This window comes from Eumetopias jubatus, unplaced genomic scaffold, assembly GCF_037043125.1.
Source record: "Eumetopias jubatus isolate StellerSeaLion01/CBP00866 unplaced genomic scaffold, mEumJub1_p1.0 scaffold_17, whole genome shotgun sequence".
Classification (NCBI taxonomy): domain Eukaryota; kingdom Metazoa; phylum Chordata; class Mammalia; order Carnivora; family Otariidae; genus Eumetopias; species Eumetopias jubatus.
In genome coordinates, this window is record NW_028274823.1 from 55019814 (window position 1) to 55040339 (window position 20526).

Sequence of the window (20526 nt, forward strand, 5' to 3'; positions counted from 1 at the left end):
CGCCACGATAAGTGTAGTTACATCTCTGACCAAAGTTATTACAATATTATTGACTATATTCCCTATGCTGTACTTTTCATCTGAGTGACGTACTTATTTTATAACTGGCAGTTTGTACCCCTTATTTCCTTTCACCTATTTCACCTATCACCCCCCACCCTTCCCTCTGGCAACAACTAGTTTGTTCTGTATGAATCTGTTTCTGTTTTTTCATGTTGTTCCTTTGTTTTTTGGATTACATGTATAAGTGAAATCATGGTATTTGTATTTTTCTATCTTATTTCACTTAGCATAATACTTCTTAGGACAATCCATGTTGTTGGGAATGGCAAGATTTCATTTTTTATGGCTGAGTAGTACTCCATTGTGTATACCTGCCACATCTTTACCCATTTATCTATCAGTGACACTTAGGCTGCTTCCATATCTTGGCCGTTGTAAATAAATAATGCTTCAATAAGCATAGGGGTTCATATATCTTTTCAAATTAGGTATTCATTTCCTTTCACTAAATCTCGAGAAGTGAAATTACTGGATCATATGGTACTCAATTTTTAATTTTTTGAGGAACCTCCATACTCTTTTCCACAGCGACTACATCAGTTTACATTCTCACCAACAGTGCATGAGGGTTCCCTTTTTTCACATCCTTGTCCTTAGTTATTGTCTTTTTTTTTTTAAGCTCTATGCCCAACATGGGGCTTGAGCTCATGACCCTAAGATCAAGAGTCACATGTTCTACTGACTGAGCCAGACAGACACCCCAGTTCTTGTCTTTTTGATATTAGCCATCTGACTGGTGTGAGCTCTCACTGTGGTTTTGATTTGCATTTTCCTGATGATTAGTGATGTTGAACAGCTTTTCATGTGTCTGTTGGCCATCGGTATGTCTTCTTTGGAAAAATGTTTATTCAGATCCTCTGTCCATTTTTAATCACATCATTTGGTGTTGAGTTGTAGGAGTTCTTTATATATTTCAGATACTAATCTCTTACCAAATATCATTTACTAATATCTTTTGCCATTCAGTAGGTTGCCTTTTCATTTTTTTAATGATTTCCTTCACTGTGCAAAAGTTTCTTAGTTTGATATAGTCCCAGTTCTTTATTTTTGCTTTTGTTTTCTCCTTTTTATGATTTCCTTCACTGTGCATACAAAAGCTTCTTAGTTTGATAGAGTCCCAGTTGTTTATTTTTGCTTGTTTTCCTTCTTAGGGAGACACACCCAAAAATACTGCCAAGGCTGATATCCATGAGTTTCCTGCCTATATTTTCTTTTAGGAGTTTTATGATTTCAAGTCTTATACTTAAGCCTTTAATCCATTTTGAGTTTATTTTTGTGTATACCATGGTGGTCTGGTTTCAGTCTTTTACATATAGCTCTCCAGTTTTTCCAACACCATTTATTGAAGAGAGTGTCTTTTCCACATTGTATATTCTTGTCTCCTTTGTCATAGATCAATTGACCATATAAACATGCGTTTATTTCTGGGTTCTTAATTCTGTTTCATTGATCTATGTGTCTGTTTTTCTGACAGTACTATGCTGTTTTGATTACTGTAGCTTTATAGTGTAGTTTGAATTCTGGGATTGTGATACCTCCAACTTTGTTCTTCTTTCTCAGGATTGTTTGGGGGTATTCAGGACTTTCTGTGATTCCATACAAATTTTAGAATTTTTCATTCTAGTTCTATGAATAATGCTATTAGTTTTTTTTATAGGGATGGTGCATTGAATCTGAAGATTACTTTGCATAATATGGATGTTTTAACAAAATTAATTCTTCCAATCCATGAGCATGGTATATTTTTCCATTTATGTGTGTGATCTTCAGTTTCTTTCATTAATGTCATACTTTTCAGAATACAAGCCTTTCAGCTCCATCATTAAATTTATTCCTATGTCATTTTTTTCTGTAAATGAGATTGTTTTCCTAATTCCTCATTCTGCTGTTTTGTTATTAGTGTATAGAAATGTAACAGATTTGGGGCTCCTGGGTGGCTCAGTCGTTAAGCATTTGCCTTCAGCTCAGGTCATGATCCCAGGGTCCTGGGATCGAGCCCTGCATTGGGCTCCCTGCTTCAGGGGAAGCCTGCTTCTCCCTCTCCCACTCCCCCTGCTTGTGTTCCCTCTCTCACTGTCTCTCTCTCTGTCAAATAAATAAATAAATAAATCTTAAAAAAAAAACAAAAAAGAAATGTAACAGATTTCTGTATATTGATTTTGTATCTTGCAACTTTACTGAATTCATTTATTCTAACAGGTTTTTGCTGGAGTCTTTAGGTTTGTTTTTTTTTTTTTAATGTAGTATGTCATATGCAATTATAAGTTTTCCTTCTTCCTTTCCAATTTGGATGGCTTTTTTACCCTTGTCTGATTGCTGTGGCTAGGACTTCCAGTACTATGTTAAATGAAAGTGGTAATAGTGGACGTCCTTGTCTTGTTTTGATCTTAGAGGGAAAGCTTTTATATTTTCACCATTGAGTATGATGTTATCTGTGAGTTTGACATATATGGTCTTTATTTTGTTCTTATATACATATATATTTTTTAAAGATATTATTTATTTATTTGACAGAAAGAGATAGAGCAGGAACACAAGTAGGGGGAGTGGGAGAGGGAGAAGCAAGCTTCCTGCTGAGCAGGGAGCCTGATGCAGGGCTTGATCCCAGGACCCTGGGATCATAACCTGAGCCAAAGGCAGATGCTTAATGACTGAGCCACCCAGGCGCTCCAAGTCTTTATTTTGTTGAGGTATGTTTCTACTCTACTCATTTTATTGAGAATTCTTATTATGACTGGATGTTGGATTTTATTAAATGGTTTTTCTGTATCTATTGAGATGATCATGTGATTTTTATCCTTCATTTTGTCAAAATCCACATTGATTTGTGGGTGTTGAGCCATTCTTGCATCACTGGAATAAGTCCCACTTGATCTCGGTGAATGATTCTTTTAATGTATTTTCTTAAAGATTTATTTATTTATTTGAGAGAGAGGAGTACAAGCTGGGGGAGGGGCAGAGAGAGAGGGAGAGAATCTCAAGCAGATTCCCCCCTGAGCATGGAGCCCAACACAGGGCTGGATCTCACGACCCTGAGATCATGACCTGAGCTGAAATCAAGAGTCTGATGCTTACCCAACTGAGCCACCCAGGCACCCCTCTTTCAATGTAATTTTAAGTTCTGTTTGCTAATATTTTATTGAAGATTGGTCTGTAATCTTATTTTTTTGTAGTGTCTTTGTCTTGTTTTGGTATCAGGATAATGCTGATCTCATAGAATGAACTTGAAAGGATTCCTTCCTCTTCCATTTTTTGGGATAGTTTGAGGGGAATAATTTTATTATTATATTTTTTTGAGCAAGAGAGAAAGAGTGAGCAAGCAGCAGGGAAGAGAGGGAGAAAGAGGGAGAGAGAGAATCCCAAGCAGGCTCCATGCCCAGTTAAGAGCTTGATGTGGGGCTTGATCCCATGACCCTGAGATCATGACCTGAGCCAAAATCAAGAGTCAGATGCTCAACTGACTGAGCCACTTAGGCGTCCTGATAGGGATAGGTTTTAATTTGTCTTTAAATGTTAGCTAGAACTCACCTGTGAAGCATCATGTCCGGGACTTTTCTTGGGAGTTTTTTGTTTTTTAAGATTTAGAGAGAGAGCACAAGTGGGGGGAGTGGCAGGGGGAGAGAGAGAGAGAGAATCCTCAAGAAGACTCCCCCCTGAGCATGGAGCCTGATGTGAGGCTCGATCTCACAATCCTGAGATCATGACCTGAGCTGAAATCAAGAGTTGGACACTTAACCGACTGAGTCACTCAGGTGCCCCATCTTGGGAGTTTTTTGATTACCAATTCAAAATTTTGTTACTAGTAATTAATCTGTTCAGATTTTCTGTTTCTTCCTGACTCAGTCTTAGAGAATTGTATGTTTCCAGAAATTTACCCATTTCTTGTAGATTGTCCAATTTGTTGGTATATAATTTTTGATAGTCTCTTATAAGCCTTATATTTCTCTGATGTAGTTTATAAGTTCTCTTTCATTTCTGATTTTATTTGAGTCCTCTTTTTTTTCTTGATGAGTCTGGCTAAAGGTGTATCAATTTTATTTTTTCAAAGAAACAGCTCTTGGTTTCAGTGATCTTTTCTAATGATTTTTTAGTCTCTCTTTCATTTATTTCCACCCTGATCTTTATTATTTCCTTCCTTCTGCTAGCTCTGGGCTTTGTTCTACTATTTCTAGTTCCTTTATATATAAACTTAGAGTAAGATTTTTCTTGGTTTTTGGGGTAGCCCTGTATTGCTATAACCTTCCTTCTTAGAATTGCCCTTGCTGTGTCACAAAGATTTTGAACTGTCCTGTTTCCATTTTCAATTGTCTCCAGGTATTTTTTGATTTCCTCTTTGATTTTTTCATTGACCCATTGACTGTTTGGTAGTATGTTGTTATCCTCCATGTGTTTGTATTTCTTCTAGTTTTTTTCTTGTAATTGATTTCTCAATTTCTTTTTTGATGGTTGCTTAAATTTGAACACATTCTAAAAGCACTTGATTTTTACTCTGTTTTATGTATATGATATCATATTTTACATATTTTTATTTTGTGTATCTTGACTAATTTTTGTCGATATAATACCTGTTACTACTTTTGTGTTTTAACCTTCATATAGCTTTATAAGTGATTGATTACTACCATTACTGTATGTTTGCTTTTAACAGTAAATTTTTTTTCCTTTCAAAATTTTCTTCTAGTTATGGCCTTTTTGTTTCTACTTAAATTTCCTTTAATATTCTTTGTAGGGCCAGTTTAGTAGTGATAACTCCTTTAACTTTTGTTTGGGAAATTCTTTATATCTCTTTCAATGCCAAATGATAACTTTGCTGGGTAATGTATTCTTGGTTGTAGGTTTTACATTTCAGCACTTTGAATATATTATGCCACATTCTTCTGACTTGCAAAATTTCTGCTGAAAAATCAGCTGGTAGCCTTATGGGGCTTTCCTTGTATGTAATGGTTTCCTTTTCTCTTGCTGCTTTTAAGATTCTCTGTCTTTTTAAAATTTTTGTCATTTTAATTATTATATGCCTTGGTGTGGACTTCCTTGGTTTCATCATGTGTGAGGTTCTCTGTGATTCCTGGGCCTAATGTCTGTTTCCTTCTCAAGGTTAGGGAAGTTTTCAGCTACTATTTCTTCAAATAAATTTTCTCTCTTCTTCTGGGACCCCTACAGTGTGAATGTTATTACACTCAGCGTTATCACAGAGATCCCTTAACCTATCCTCTTTTAAAATTCATTTTCTTTTTGCTGTTTCAGTTTGGTTGCTTTCCATCACCCTATCTTCCAGATCACTGAAACATTTTTCTACATTCTCTAATCTGCTGTTGATTCCCTCTACTGTATTTTTTTTTTTTTTGAGAGGGAGAGGGAGAGAGAGAATCTTAAGCAGACTCTCTGCCCAGCACAGAGCCCTATGTAGGGCTCGATCCCACAACCCTGAGATCATGAGCTGAGCGGAAATCAGGAGTCAGACGTTTAACTGACTGAGCCACCCAGGCACCCTTAACCCCAGTGTATTTTTCACTTCAGTTACTGTATTTTTTGGTCTGACTGGTTCTTTTTTTATATTTTCTATCCCTTTCTATCCCCCATTCTTCTCTCAAGTCCGGTGAGTATCTTTGAACTGTTTATCAGGTAGATTGCTTATCTCCATTTCATTTAGCTCTTTCTCTGTTGTTTTGTCTTGGTACTTCATTTAGAACTCATTCCTTGGGGGCACCTGGGTGGCTCAGTCATTAAGCGTCTGCCTTCAGTTCAGGTCGTGATCCTGGGATCCTGGGATCGAGCTCCATGTCGGGCTCCCTGCTCAGTGGGAAGCCTGCTTCTCCCTCTCCCACTCCCCCTGCCTTGTTTTCCTGCTCTCGCTATCTCTCTCTCTGTCAAATAAATAAAATCTTAAAAAAAAAAAGTTTAGAACTCATTCTTTGGTCTCCTGATTTTTTCTGACTCTGTATTTGTTTCTGTGTATTAGGTAGGCCTGATTTTGAAAGTAGTTGTCTTATGTAGAAGGCATCCTGTAGTGCTCTGTAGCACAATCCACCCTGGTCATCAGAACCAGGTGCTGCAGGGTTGTCCCCTGTGTGAGCTGCCTGCACCTTCCTGTTGTGCTTGAGCCAAGGCTACTGTGGGCACACTGGTGGGCAGTGTTTGCCTCTTGAGCAGCTCACTGAGAGGCCTGATTGCAGTCACTGTAGGCTCAATGGTGAGCAGGACTAGCCCTCAGCCCTGCTGTCTGCAATGACCCACTATGACTGCTGCAGATGCAATATTGGGCAGAGCTTGCTCCTGGAGTGGCTAGCTGAGAGACCCATCAGCAGCTATTGTCAGCATTGCTACTGTCAGTATACTGGTGTGTGGGGTTAGCTTGTTTTGGAGGTGACTGCCAGTTTGGTCAGGTTGGGTGGGGTGAGATTGCAGGGCAATGCTGGGGCAGAGCAAGTAGTACCAACAAGATAGATGGAGGTGTCAGAAGTGCCTCCCACAGGTGTCTGGCTATCTATGCTGGGTGAGGGAAAGGATAATAGTGCCCGAAGGTACTTCTGTTCCCAGAGAAAGCTGACACACATCTCTGCTTCTCTGGCACATGTCCTAAAATTAGTCAAGAAATCTTCTGTAGAGATAGGAAGATGGTGGTGGAGTAGGAGGACCCCAGCTCACCTTATCCTTGAATACAACTGGATAACTATCAAATCATCCTAAATAGCCCAGAAGTTGACATGAAGACTAACCAAACAAACTCTACAACTAAAGGGAGAGAAGTGGTCACATCAAAGAAGGTAGAAAGTGTGGAGATGTGATTTAGGGGAGAAACGGATCACGGCTCTGTCGATGGGAGGGAGCCATGGTGTGGAGAAAGGTGAGAGAGAGAGAGAAATACACGGGAATGCACAAGAATATTTCCCCATAGCCACTGGCTTGGAAAATGAGAGAGGCTGAATTTCATGAGATCTTGCAACCAGTGGGGCTTAAGGCTTGGAATTTTAAAGGTCAGCAGGCTTGGCGGGATAGAGCCCAGAGGGTACTGTGCTGCTCTTGGAGAGAAGACAGGCAAAGAACCTGGGGGCATACAGTGTGGAAATAGCAACTGAAGAAAACATAGGGCAGAGAATGGGGAGATAATTTGCTCTTCTTGGAGCGTGTCCCTGAGGCAGTATTCACAGAGACATCTCTCTGAGAATAAAGGAGCTAGCCAGTGCCATTTTCTCCCGCACTACCCAACCCTCCCCCAGCATAAACAGAGAGCCACCTGCAGGAAGCAGCACAGCGCAGACAGTGGCTACCTAACTTGCTTACACTAAACCCTATATCCTTGTGCTCCAATGGAGCTGCCCCTCTCAGTCATGCTAACTTCATCCCAGTGTAGCAGGCCCTTCCCCCAGAAGACCAGCCAAACCCCTCCCCACACCACATCTCTCTTTCAGAGAGTTTTGCAAGGCCTCAGTTCCAGTGGAAGTAGTGACTGGTCTCATTTCACAAGCAGACAAGGGCATACCTAGTTAAAACTCACCACATTCAGGCCAGGGACCAAACATTGCCCACAGCAGGAAAGGAGAGATGACTAGCTGGAAGGATAGAGCAGCCAGAACACAATAGTACAGCATATGCAGCACACACTGGAGACTCACTGAAGCACCAGGCTCTGGGCACTACATAACCTCTTTATAAGGCCATTACTTTCAGAAACAGGAGACATAATTGGCTTTTCTGATACACAGAAGCAGGCAGAGACTTAGATGGAATGAGAAGACAGGAATTTATCCCAAATGAAAGAACAAGGTAAGGTCATGGCCAGAGATCTAAGCAAAACAGATATAAGTAACATGCCTGATGGAGAATTTAAAGCAACAATCATAAGGATATTCACTGGACTTGAGAAAAGAATGGAAGACATCAGTGAAACTCTTACCATAGAGTAAAAGAGTTAAAAAATCATACAGAGATGAAGAGTGCAATAAATGAGATCAGGAACACACTTTATGCAAGGAACAGCAGGCTGGAAGAAGAGAATGAATTAATGACCTAGAGGACAAAATAATGGAAAGCAATGAAGTTAAACAAAAGAGAGAAAGAATTATGCATAATGAGAATAGACTTAGGGAACTCAGGAACTCTATCAAATGTAATAATGTTTGTATTATAGGAGCCCCAGAAGACGACAAAGAAAAGGGGGCAGAAAATTCATTTGAAGAAATGATAGCTGAAAACTTCCCTAATCTGGGGAAAGAAACAGGCATCCAGATCCAGGAGGCACAGAGAACTCTCATCAAAATCATCAAAAGCACACCCATACCAAAGACATATTGTATTTAAATTTGCAAAATATAGTGATAAGAAGATCTTAAAAGCAAAACAAAGGAAATCAACTTACAAGGGAAAACCCATAAGGCTAGCAGATTTTTCAGCAGAAACTTGGCAAGCCAGAAGAAATTGGCATGATATATTCAGAGGGCTGAATGGAAAACATCTGCAGCGAAGAATACTCTATTCAGCAAAGCTGTCATTCAGAATAGAGGAGAGATAGAGTTTCCCAGACAAAAACTGAAGGAGTTTGTGACCTAAACTAAAACAGCCCTGCAAGAAATATTAAAGGGGACTCTGTGAGTGGAAAGGAAAGACCAAAGGTGACAGTATAAAGGCAGGAAAAACAAAAAGGAGCAAAAATGAATATTTCTGTAAAATCAGTCAAGAAACTCATAAAAATTAGGATATAAAATATATATCTAAAATGTGGGGAAGAAAGAAGAAAAAGAATGGGTTCAAATTTAAATGATCATCAGCTTAATATAGACTGTTATGTAGAAAAGGTTATATACAAACCTGATGGTAACCATATATGAAAAACCACTAATAAACATACAGAGAATGAAGAGAAAAAAATCCAAATATATCACTAAGGAAAATCAGCAAAACACGAAAGAGAGATAGACAAGAAAGGATCAGAGAAAAGCTCCAGAAATGATCACAAAACAAATAATAAAATGGCAATAAATACATAACTATTAATTACCTTGAATGTAAATGGACTAAACACTCCAATCAAAAGACATAGGATGTCATTGGATAAAAAAACAAGACTCATCTATACACTGCCTACAAGATACTAATTTTAGACCATAAAGTCACCTGCAGATTGAAAATGAGGGAATGGAAAAACATTTATCATGCAAATGGGTTTCAAGAGACACCTGGAGTAACAATACTTATATTGGGCAAACTAGACTTTAAAACAGACCGTAACAAGAGCCAAGAGCACTATATAATAAAGCTGGCAATACAACAAGAAGATCTAACAATTATAAATATTTATGCATCCAACATTAGAGCACCTAAATACGTAAAACAATTACAAACATAAAGGAACTAATCAATAATACAACAATAGTATGGGACTTTAACTTATGTCCATGGTCAGATCATCTAAACAGAAAATCAAGAAGGAAACAATGGTTTTGAATGACACACTGGACCAGATGGACTTAACAGATATATTCAAAACATTCCCTCCTTAAACAGCAGAATACACATTTTTTAAAGTGCACATGGAACATTCTCCAGAATAGAACAAGTATCAGGCTACAAAACAGGCTTCAACAAATACAAGAAACTTGAAGTCATACCATGTACCTTTTTTGACCACAACATTATGAAACAAGTCAACCACAAGAAAGACTCTGGAAGGACCACAAATACATGAAGGTTAAATAACATGCTACTAAATAATAAAGATTAGAGCAGAGATAAGTGACATAGAAACTAAAAAAACCCCAATAGAACAGATCAATAAAAACCAGGTCATTCTTTGAAAAAATTAATAAAATTGATAAACCTCTAGCTAAATGTATCAAGAAGAAAAGAGAAAGGACCCAAATAAAGTCACAAATGAGAGAGGAGAAATAACAACCAACACCACAGAAATACAAACAATTATAAGAGAATATTATGAATATGCAAACAAATTGGATAACCTAGTAGAAATGGATAAATTTCAAAAAACATGCAACCTACCAAGACTGACTCATGATGAAACAGAAAATCTGAACACACCAGTTACTAGTGAAGGAGACTGAATGAGTAAAAAAAACTTACCAACAAACAAAAATTCAGGACCAGATGGCTTCACTGGTCCATTATAACAAACATTCAAAGAAGAATTAATACCAATCCATACTCCTCCAAAAAACAGAAGAGGAAAGAGCTCTTCTAAACTTTTTTTTATGAGGCCAGCATTACTCTGATACCAAAACCAAGGATACCACAAGAAAAGTAGAGGCCAATATCCCTGATGAACATAAATGCAAAAATCCTCAACAAATTATTAGCACACCAAAGTCAACAATACAGTAAAAGGATAATACATCAGAAAATAAATAAAAAAATAAAAGGATAATACATCATGATTAAGTGGTATTAATCCAGGAATGCAAGGATGGTTCAACATCCACCAGTCAGTATGATACACTACATTAACAAAATGAAGACTAAATATCATATGATAATCCCTAGATGCAGAAAAAGCATTTGACAAAATTCAACACTTTCAACAAAAGTGGGTATAGAGAGAATGTACCTCAACATAATAAAGTATATATATGACAAGCCCACAAAGAACATCATGCTCAACAGTGAAAAGCTGAAAGCTTCCTCTAAAATCAGAAACAAGACAAGGATGTCCATTTTCACTACCTGTATTCAACATAGTATTGGAAGTCCTACACAAAGCAGTTAGGCAAGAAAAAGAAATAAAAGTCATCCAAATTGGGAAAGAAGAAATAAAACTCTATTTGCAGATGACATATATAGAATCCCTAAAGATTCTATCAAAACCTGTTAGAACTAATAAATGAATTCAGTAAAGTTGTAGGATACAAAATCAATACACAAGAATCTGTTGCATTTTTATACACTAATAATGGACTATCAGAAAGAGAAATTAAGAAAAAAATCCCACTTATATTTGTATCAAAAAGAATAAAATACCTAGGAATAAATTTAATCAAGGAGGTAAAAGACCTGTATAGTGAGACCTGTACAATGACATTAATGAAAGAAACTGAAGAAGACACAAATAAATGGAAAGATAGCCTGTGCTCATAGATTTGAAGAAATACTTTTAAAATGTCCATACTAGGGGCGCCTGGGTGGCTCAGATGGTTAAGCTTCTGCCTTCGGCTCAGGTCATGATCCCAGGATCCTGGGATCAAGCCCCATGTCGGGCTCCCTGCTCAGCGGGGGGCCTGCTTCTCCCCCCCCCCCGTTTCTCCCCCTGCTCATATTCTCTCTCTCTCTCTCCGTATCTCTGTGTCTCGAATGAATAAACAAAAAAATCTTTAAAAAAAAGTCCATACTACCCCCCCAAAATAGATTCAGTGTGATTCCTATCAAATTTCTAATATCCTTTTTCACAGAAATAGGACAAACAATCCTAAAATTTGCATGAAACCATAAAGACCCCAAATAGCCAAAGCAGTCTTGAGAAAGGACAAAGCTAGAGGCATCTTGCTCCCATATTTCAAACATAGCTATGGCATATAGCATATACATGGCTATGGCAATTAGAACAGTACGGCATCGGCATGGGAATAGACATGGGAACAGACACACGGGCCAACAGAACACAATAGAGAACTTAGAAATAAATCCATGTGAGGACAGTCTCTTCAATAAATTGGACCAGTATCTTACACCATACACAAAAGCCAATTTAAAATAGGTTAAACACTTGAACATAAGACCTGAAACCACAAAACTACAAAAAAATATGAGGTAAGCTTCTCGACATAGGTCTTGGCCATGATTTTTTGAATGTGATGCCAAAAGCAAAACAAAGGAAAGCAAAATAAAACATCAAACTAAAAAGGTTATGCATAGCAAAAGGAAAAATCAACAAAATGAAAACCAACCTATTGAATGGGAGAAAATATTTGCAAATCATCCGTCTGATAAGGGGCTAATGTCCAAAATATATGAAAATAGATACATAGCCAAAAAAAAATCCAATTTAAAAATGGGCAGAAGATCTGAATAGACATTTTCCCAAAGAGGAAATACAAATAGCCAACAAGTACACAAAAAGATGCTCTACATCATTAATCATCGGGGAAATGCAAATCAAAATCACAATGAAGTATCACCTCATACCAGTCAGAATGACTATTATCAAAAAGTCTAGAAATAACAAGGGTTGGCAAGGAGGTGGAGAAAGGGAACCCTTGTGCACTGTTCATAGGAATGTAAATTGCTGTAGGCACTATGGGAAAAAGTATGGATGTTCCTCAAAAATTAAAAAATATAGGGGTGCCTGGGTGGCTTAGTAGGTAAAGTGTCCATCTTTGGCTCAGGTCATGATCCCAGGGTGCTGGGATCGAGTCCAGCATTGGGCTCCTTGCCCAAGGGGAACCTGCTTCTCCCTCTCCTCCCAACTCAATGCTCACTTGCTTGCTCTCTCTCAAATAAATAAATAAAATCTTAAAAAAAATAAAGTGTTTTTAAAAAATTAAAAATAGAGCTACCACATGATCCAGAAATTCCACCTCTTGGTATTTATCTGAAGAAAATGAAAAACACTAACTTGAAAAGATATATGTACCTCCATGTTCACTGCAGCATTTATTTTTATTTTTATTTTTTAAGATTTTATTTATTTGACAGAGAGAGAGACAGCGAGAGAGGGAACACAAGCAGGGGGAGTGGGAGAGGGAGAAGCAGGCTTCCCGCCGAGCAGGGAGCCCTATGCGGGGCTTGATCCCAGGACCCTGAGATCATGACCTGAGCCGAAGGCAAGACGCTTAACGACTGAGCCACCCAGGCACCCCATCACTGCAGCATTTACTTACAATGGCCAAGATATGGAAACAACCTTAGGTCCATCAGTAGATGAATGGTTAAAAAAAATCATGGTGTATATATACAGTGGAATTTTCTTCAGTCATAAAAAAGAATGAAATCGTTCCATTTGTGACCTTGAGGGCATTATGCTAAGTGAAGTAAATCAGAGAAAATTACTGTATGATCTTTCTTGTAGATGAAATCTAAAAACAAATAAAACAAAGCTCATAAGTAAAAGATAGGTGGTTGCTAGAGGCAGGGGGTGGGGAATTGGAGAAATGGGTAAACATTTGTTTTTTTTGCTTTTGTTTTCAGAATAAATAAATTGAAATAAAATTTTTTTCATATCTATAAAAAAAGAATTAACCATCAACAGACTCGCATTTACATACAGGATGAAAGTTTTAAAATGAGTTTTTAATGAGATAAAATTCATATAACATAAAATTCACCATTTTAAACCATTTTACAGTATACAATTAATTGGTTTTTAGTATATTCACAATGTTGTGCAACCAGCACCACTATCTAATTTCAGAAAATATCTATCACTCCAAAGAGATACCACATACCTCTCAATTCCCTTCTTCCTCTATCCCTTGGCAACCACTAAACTACCTTCTTTATGGATGTGACTGTTCTGGACATTTCATCCAAATGAAATCATACAATATATGGCTCTTTGTGTCTGGCTTCTTTCACTTAGCATAATATATTCAAGGTTCATCCATGCTGAAGCATGCAGGATTACTTTATTTTATGAACGAATAATATTACATTGCATGGTATATTAGTTACTTAACCTGCTATAACAAATACCACAGACTGGACGGCTTAAGTAACAGAAATTTCTTTTTCTTTTTTTTTTTTTAAGATTTTATTTATTTATTTGACAGAGAGAGACACAGCGAGAGAAGAAACACTTCTTACAGTTCTGGAGGCTAGAAGTCCAAGATCAAGGTGCTATATGGCTTGTAGGCAGCTGTGTCCTTGCGTGACCCCTTTTCTGTGCATACACAGAAAGGGAGCTCTGATGTCTCTTCCTCTTTTTATAAGGATACCAACTCCATAAGATTAGGGCCCCACCCTTAGGACTTCATTTAACCACCCTAAAAGTCCCATTTCCAAACAGTCACACTGGAGGTTAAGGGTTCAACATATAAATTCTGAGGAGGACACAATTCAGTCCATAACAGTTAGATATACCAAATTTTGTTTCTCCATTCATAGTTGATGGACATTTGGGTTTCTACTTTGTTTTAATATTTTTAATCTCTATACCCAGTGTGGGGCTTGAACTCACAACACTGAGATCAAGGGTCACATGCTCCACCAATAGAGCCAGCCAGGCGCCCCTGATTCTACTTTTTGACATTTACAAATAATGCTGTTTTGAACATTCATGCACAGGCTTTTGTGTGGATATGGTTTCAGTTCTCTTGGTTATATACCTTTGAATAGAATTGCTGGGTCATAGGGTCATTTTATGTTTAACTTTTTGAGGAACTATCAAACTTTACACAATGACTGCACCACTTTACCTTCCCACCAGCAATGTATGAAGTTTCCAATTTCTCCACACTCTTACCAATACCTGTTACTGTCTTTTTTTTTTTTTTAACATAGCCATTCTAGTGAGTATGAAGTGGTATTTCATTGTGATTTTGGTTTTGGTTTATATTTCCCGAAAGAATATGATGTTGAACATCTTCTCCTATGCTTATTGGCTGTGTGTAATCTTTGGAGAAATATCTGTAAGTTGTTTGCCCATTTTTAAATTGGGTTGTTTGTCCCTTTGTTGTTTAATTGTACTTTATATATTGTGGATGCTAGAGTCTTATCAGGTGTATGATTTGCACTTATATTCTCTAATTCTGTAGGTTGTCTTTTCACTTTTTTTATAATATCCTTTGATACAAAAAGTTTTTTTTAATTTTGATAAAATCCAGTTTACTGATTTTTCTGTTGTTGTTTATGGTCTTGGTGTCATATCTAAGAATCCACTGCCAAATCTAAGATCATTAAGATTTACTCCTATGCTTTCCTCTGGGAGTTTTATAGTTTTAGTTCTTAAATGTATGTTTGTGATCCATTTTGAGTTGATATTTTATATGTATTGTGAATAAGGTTCCAAACTCAGTCTTTTCCATGTGGCTATCCAGTTGTTTAAGCACCATTTGTTGAAGAGACTATTCCTCTCCCATTCAGTGGTCTTGGCACCCTTGTTGAAAATCAGTTGGCATAGATGTGTGGGTTTATTTCTGGATTCTTGATCTTATTCTGTTGATCTATATATCACTTCTTATGCTGGTACCACACTGTTTTAGTTACTGTAGCTTTGTATCAAGTTTTAAAATCAGGAAGTGTGAAGTCTCATATTTTGTTCCTTTTTAGTATTATTTTGGAATTCACTCAACCTGTAAATCTATTTGGGGAGTATTGCCATCTTAACAATATTAAGTCTTCCAATCCATAAACACAGGATGACTTTCCAATTCTTTAGGTCTTCTCTATTTTCTTACAATAATGTTTTGTAGTTTTCAGTGTAAAAGTCTTACAGTTTCTTGGTTAAGTTTAATCCTAAGTATTTTATTCTTTTTGATGCTATTATAAATGAACTGTTCCCTTAATTTCATTTTCGATGATTCATTGATAGAGGCTAGAAGAATTTTGAGAAGTATGATACAGAAAGCAAAAATTGTCTTGAATAGACTTTGTAGAAATCTGGATTTGGAGGATGCTGTAGGGGAGGGTTTAGAAGGAAATAAGGAACATGTTATTAGAAACTGGAAGAAAGGAGGTGCTTGTTATTTAGTGGAAGAAAGCTTAGTGAAATGGTCTTCTGTGGTCAAGTGGAAAGCAGGACTTTTAAGTGATGATTCTGGTTATGTAGCTAAGGAGATTTCCAAAGTGTTGAAGGTGAGGCCTGATTTTTTTTCTTGCTACTTATAATAAAACATGAGATGAGGAAGAGAAAGTGAAGAAAAAATTATTAAATATAAAGAAATCAATACTTGATGATTTTTGAAAATTCTGTATCTCTAGATGACAGAAGAGTTTAATGAAAGAAGGCTGTTGGACCCTCAAACTTCTACTGGCAGGAGGCAGTCTGATAAAACTGCTTAGCTGCCCACATGTGCTACATTTTATGAAAAAGGAAGGATGACTTAGAGGGTAAAACCAAGAGCCCAGGGTGCCTGAGTGGCTCAGTCAGTTAAACGTCTGCCTTCAGCTTGGGTCATGATCCTGGAGTCCTGGGATCGAGTCACACGTCAGGCTCCCTGCTTGGTGGGGAGTCTGCTTTTCCCTCTGCCCTCACCCCGCTCTCATGCTCTCTTGCATGCGTGCTCTCTCTCTCAAATAAATAGGTAAAATCTTAAAACAAACAAACAACAACAACAAAAACCAAGAGCCCAGAGGTTGGACCGGAGAGCTGAGAGGATTATTTCTGGGGTTGGAACTCCCAGTATTTTCCCAACTGGACTTCAGAATTGCTGTGAACCCTTTTTTACCTTCCTTTTCTGCACATACACCCCTTATCTGGAATGTCTGTGATCCTTTCCCTGGTCCACTATTGTATGTTGGGTGTGTTCGGGTAAGGTAACTTTTCTCTAGGAGTGGAATGGCTGGATTATATAGTTAGATGTTTATATACCTGTGTATATAGCCTTTAGTTTCACAGGTCTATAGATGGAAAGGAATTGTGCCCCAGTAACTTTACTTAATGTATTACATCCAGGGCCTGATTTAGATGATAGTATTTTGGACTTCAGAGCCAATGCTATAATAAGATGAGTTTCTTGGAAGCCTTGGGAATTGAATATATTTTGCATGTGGGAGCACATGAGTCATTGAGAGCCAGTGGGAGGATTGTAATGGATAAACTCTAAGGTGGTCCCTCTGTGATTCTTACCTCTTGGTGTTCATACCTTTGTGGAATCTGCTCCCTTTGAGTGTGACTTGCTTCAGACCAAAAAATGATGAGATGTCACTCCCATGAATGTGTTATGTTATATAAGCTTCTGTTTTGCTAGCTGACTAGCTCTCAGTCTTTCTTGCTGGCTTTGAAGAGGAAAGCTGCTGTGACTCCTACAGCTACAAGAAACTAGATGCTTCTAAGAACACACAAAAGGGGAAGTGGATCCTTTCCTAGTTGAACCTCTACATGAGAACCTAGCTGTGGCCAACACCTTATTGCAACTTTGTGAGATCCTAAGTAGAGGACTAGCTAAGCCATACTTGGGACTTCTGACCCACAAATCTGTAAGATAATAACTGTGTGTTGTTTGAAACTGCTAAGTTTGTGATAAATTTTTTTGTGTAACAAAACCAAAACAATTCTTAAAAAGCTAAGTATACATTTAACCATATAATCAGACAATTCCACTCCTAGAAATTTACCTAAGAGAAAAGGAAATGTATGTTCAAAAAATTCTTTAAAAAAATTTTTCTTTTAGATTTTATTTATTTATTTGACAGAGAGAGAGAGACACAGCGAGAGAGGGAACACAAGCAGGGGGAGTGGGAGAGGGAGAAGCAGGCTTCCCATTGAGCAGGGGGCCCAATGCAGAGCTCGATCCCAGGACCCCGGGATCATGACCTGAACCGAAGGCAGACGCTTAACCGACTGAGCCACCCAGGCGCCCCAAAAAACTTTTAATACAGTAACGTGCAGACCAGCTTTACATGTAATAGTGCCAAACTGAAAACAATCCAAATATCCATGAAAAGGTAAATGGATAAACAAATTATGAAACAATGGAATACTTGCTAGGAATAAACTGCTGACACACAATTACATGGATGAATCTCAAAATTATCATGCTGAATGAAGGAAGATGACAAAAAGTAAATACCATGATTCCATTTATATGAAACTCTAAAAAATAAAAATTAAACTATAGTGACAGAAAGCACATTTGTTGTCACTTGGAGATGGTGGATCAGGCATGGGCAGAAGGGAAGGATTACAAAGGTCACGAACTTTTGGGGGTGATGGATATGTTCATTATATTGACTGTTTTGTGGTTTCATGTTTGTATACATAGGTGAATTTACCAAACTGTACATTTTAAATATGAATGGTTTATTGTATATCAGTTATTCTTAAGTAAAGCAGTTTTGAAAATGTATTTGCCACTTGCACATGTTTTTTCTCACAAATAATTATATTCAAAGAAAACACAGTCTAGTCATCATAGATTGGGCCTTGTTACTCATCCACACATTCTCAAAATTTTCTCAAAATCTGTTAGTGTCTGTGGGAAATACAAATACGAATCTTTTACACTAATGAAGCATATAATCTGATAAACTAGTTAGTTAGGCTTTGGAAATCATAAACAATTATTTTTTTATATTGTTTTCACAAAGATCCTTACCAGAAGCCAATCCCTCCCAGTGACTACGTGTCAGCTGCTCCATACAGCTCAGAACCTTGCTCCACACATCGTCAAACACGTGAGCAAGGACATCCTCTTTCATGCAGTAAAATGGAGCAATGGGAGGGTACCCTAATTTCTGTTTCTCTGGAGCTGCTTGTAATTTCTTTCCTTGAAACCCCTCTTCCCTGTAACAGAAGCAAATAAGACTTCATGATTATTCCTTACTGAGTGTTCACCACTGTCCTTTGTGCTTCTTAAGGAGTGTGAGTTGTTTGCCCTTCCCCACCACTGGCTCAACATATGTATGTTAGCAGATGTGCTAAGCTGCCTTGTGACCTAAGGGAGTTCTTAACAGAGGAGACTGAATTTCCCTTTTTACTCCCACCTCACCCCACTACTCTGCCAAAAAAGAAAAAAATAATACAACAAGAAAAGAAGACTGAGACTCATTGTATATTTTTTAGCTTTAAACAGATGAACATTGTCAATTGTGCAATAAGCTATGACAAGCATACAGAAATAATCTTTTTGTTGTAATTGGATACCATTTAGGTTAATATTAACGTAACTAATAATGGGCATATAACTGTGCCACATAAATACTTGAAGCAATGAATCATTAGGGAAATAGTATACTTTTACTAATCCAAATAAACGTTTGGTAATTGGCTGGAAAGGGAAAGGAGGGGAGCCCAACAGCACAAGAAGCTACTCTGAGGCTCTTCTGGAGACCATGTATCTGTCTGTAGGCCAGAAACTCTCAGTTAGCCAAGTCTTCTCTTCTCTGTCAGGGAGTACCAATAGCCCCAGTATTTGGTGGGCAAAACTCTAGCTGACAGATGTACTTACTATGATAGATGTATTATAAAGTAAGACAAAGCAAATTCTGGAACACTTGAGGTACGAAGAAATATTTTAAAGCCTCTACAGTGAAAATTATCCCTAGGGTAGCAGAGGTCTCAAGAATTAAATGGGAAGCTGTAAGCAGGAAAGAAGGATGCTCAGATATTTATACAGGGCAACTAAAGTCTTTCTCCTCTTCTCCTTTCCCCAGGAAGAGCTGGCCTGGCATTAAGTGGGGGAGAAGGCTGATTAGTATTAATTGTATTTAAATTTATGTTTCTTTTTATAGGAGATAACACTTTCATATGATGAAAAAAATTCAAATTATACAAAAGGAAATGTATATACGTAGTGAAAAATAAGTTTATATCTCTGTCCCGCAGTTACCATTCCCAGAAGCCAACATTATACTTTGGTCTAGAGAAATAGTTACATTATACACTGTGCTACACCTTAGTCTTTTACTTAACAATGTCACTGGCCCTTGATCCATATTAATACAGATCAATATGCCTCTTAAATAGCTGCAAAGTATTCCATTGGATATACCATAGTATATCTAACTGGCCAGTTACTGACCAACCAACCTTTTGTTTTTATAGTCAGTACTGCATTTAATATCCTTGTACGTAGTTCTTTGGCTACATGGCTATTATATCTGTAGGATAAATTCCTATAAACAGAATTATTGAGTAAAAGGGTATATGCATTCCAATTGGAAAGATACTGCCCACTTTCCTCTAAAGAGGTAAAATCTCCAGTGTTGGAAATATATGCTTTTCCCATTCAAGGAATTATCAAACTTCTTTTTTTTTCTCTGCCAGTCTGACAGATAAAATAGTATCTCATTATAATTTTAGTTTGCATCATTAATTGTGAATGAGATTGAATTTTATTTCCTTTACTTAAAATCCATTTTCTTGGGGCACCTGGGTGGCTCAGTCAGTTAAGTGTCTGCCTTCAGCTCAGGTCATGATCCCAGGGTCCTGGGATCGAGCCCCTCATCAGACTCTCTGCTTAGTGAGGAGCCTACCTCTTGCCTCTCCCTCTGCCCCTCCTCCCCGCTCGTGCTCTCTTGTGCACACTCTCTATCTCATTCTCTCAAATAAATAAATAAATAAAATCTTTAAAAATAATAATAATAAAATCCATTTTCTTGGGGCGCCTGGGTGGCTCAGTCCGTTCAGCATCCAACTCTTAGTTTCAGATCAGGTCATGATCTCAGGGTTGTGGGACTGAGACCCATGTAGGGCTCCACACTCAGTGCAGAAGGAATTCTGGTACGTGGAAGCAATAGGAATTTGTATCAACTAAGCATATGAACTCTGGATACCTGAGAAGTAATAGGATATAAATTACCAAGTGACATAAATCTAATTAAAAGGTAATATTGGCAGTATGTTTTTTCTAAAGTATATTGATT

General features: G+C 37.6%; 1 protein-coding gene across 5 annotated transcripts in view; it reads right to left on the bottom strand.

The window, feature by feature from the left end:
• FAM149B1 (family with sequence similarity 149 member B1) overlaps positions 1–20526 on the bottom strand; it is a 77296-nt gene that overhangs the window by 17010 nt on the left and 39760 nt on the right. For all 5 annotated transcript variants that reach the window (XR_003610355.2, XM_028109664.2, XM_088019764.1 and 2 more), the window contains exon 7: positions 18258–18445. Coding sequence is in view for 4 of the 5 variants with exons in the window: in XM_028109664.2 (XP_027965465.1) it covers positions 18258–18445 (188 nt within the window). In the remaining variant the exon portion in view is untranslated. The remainder of the gene's footprint in view (positions 1–18257; positions 18446–20526) is intronic.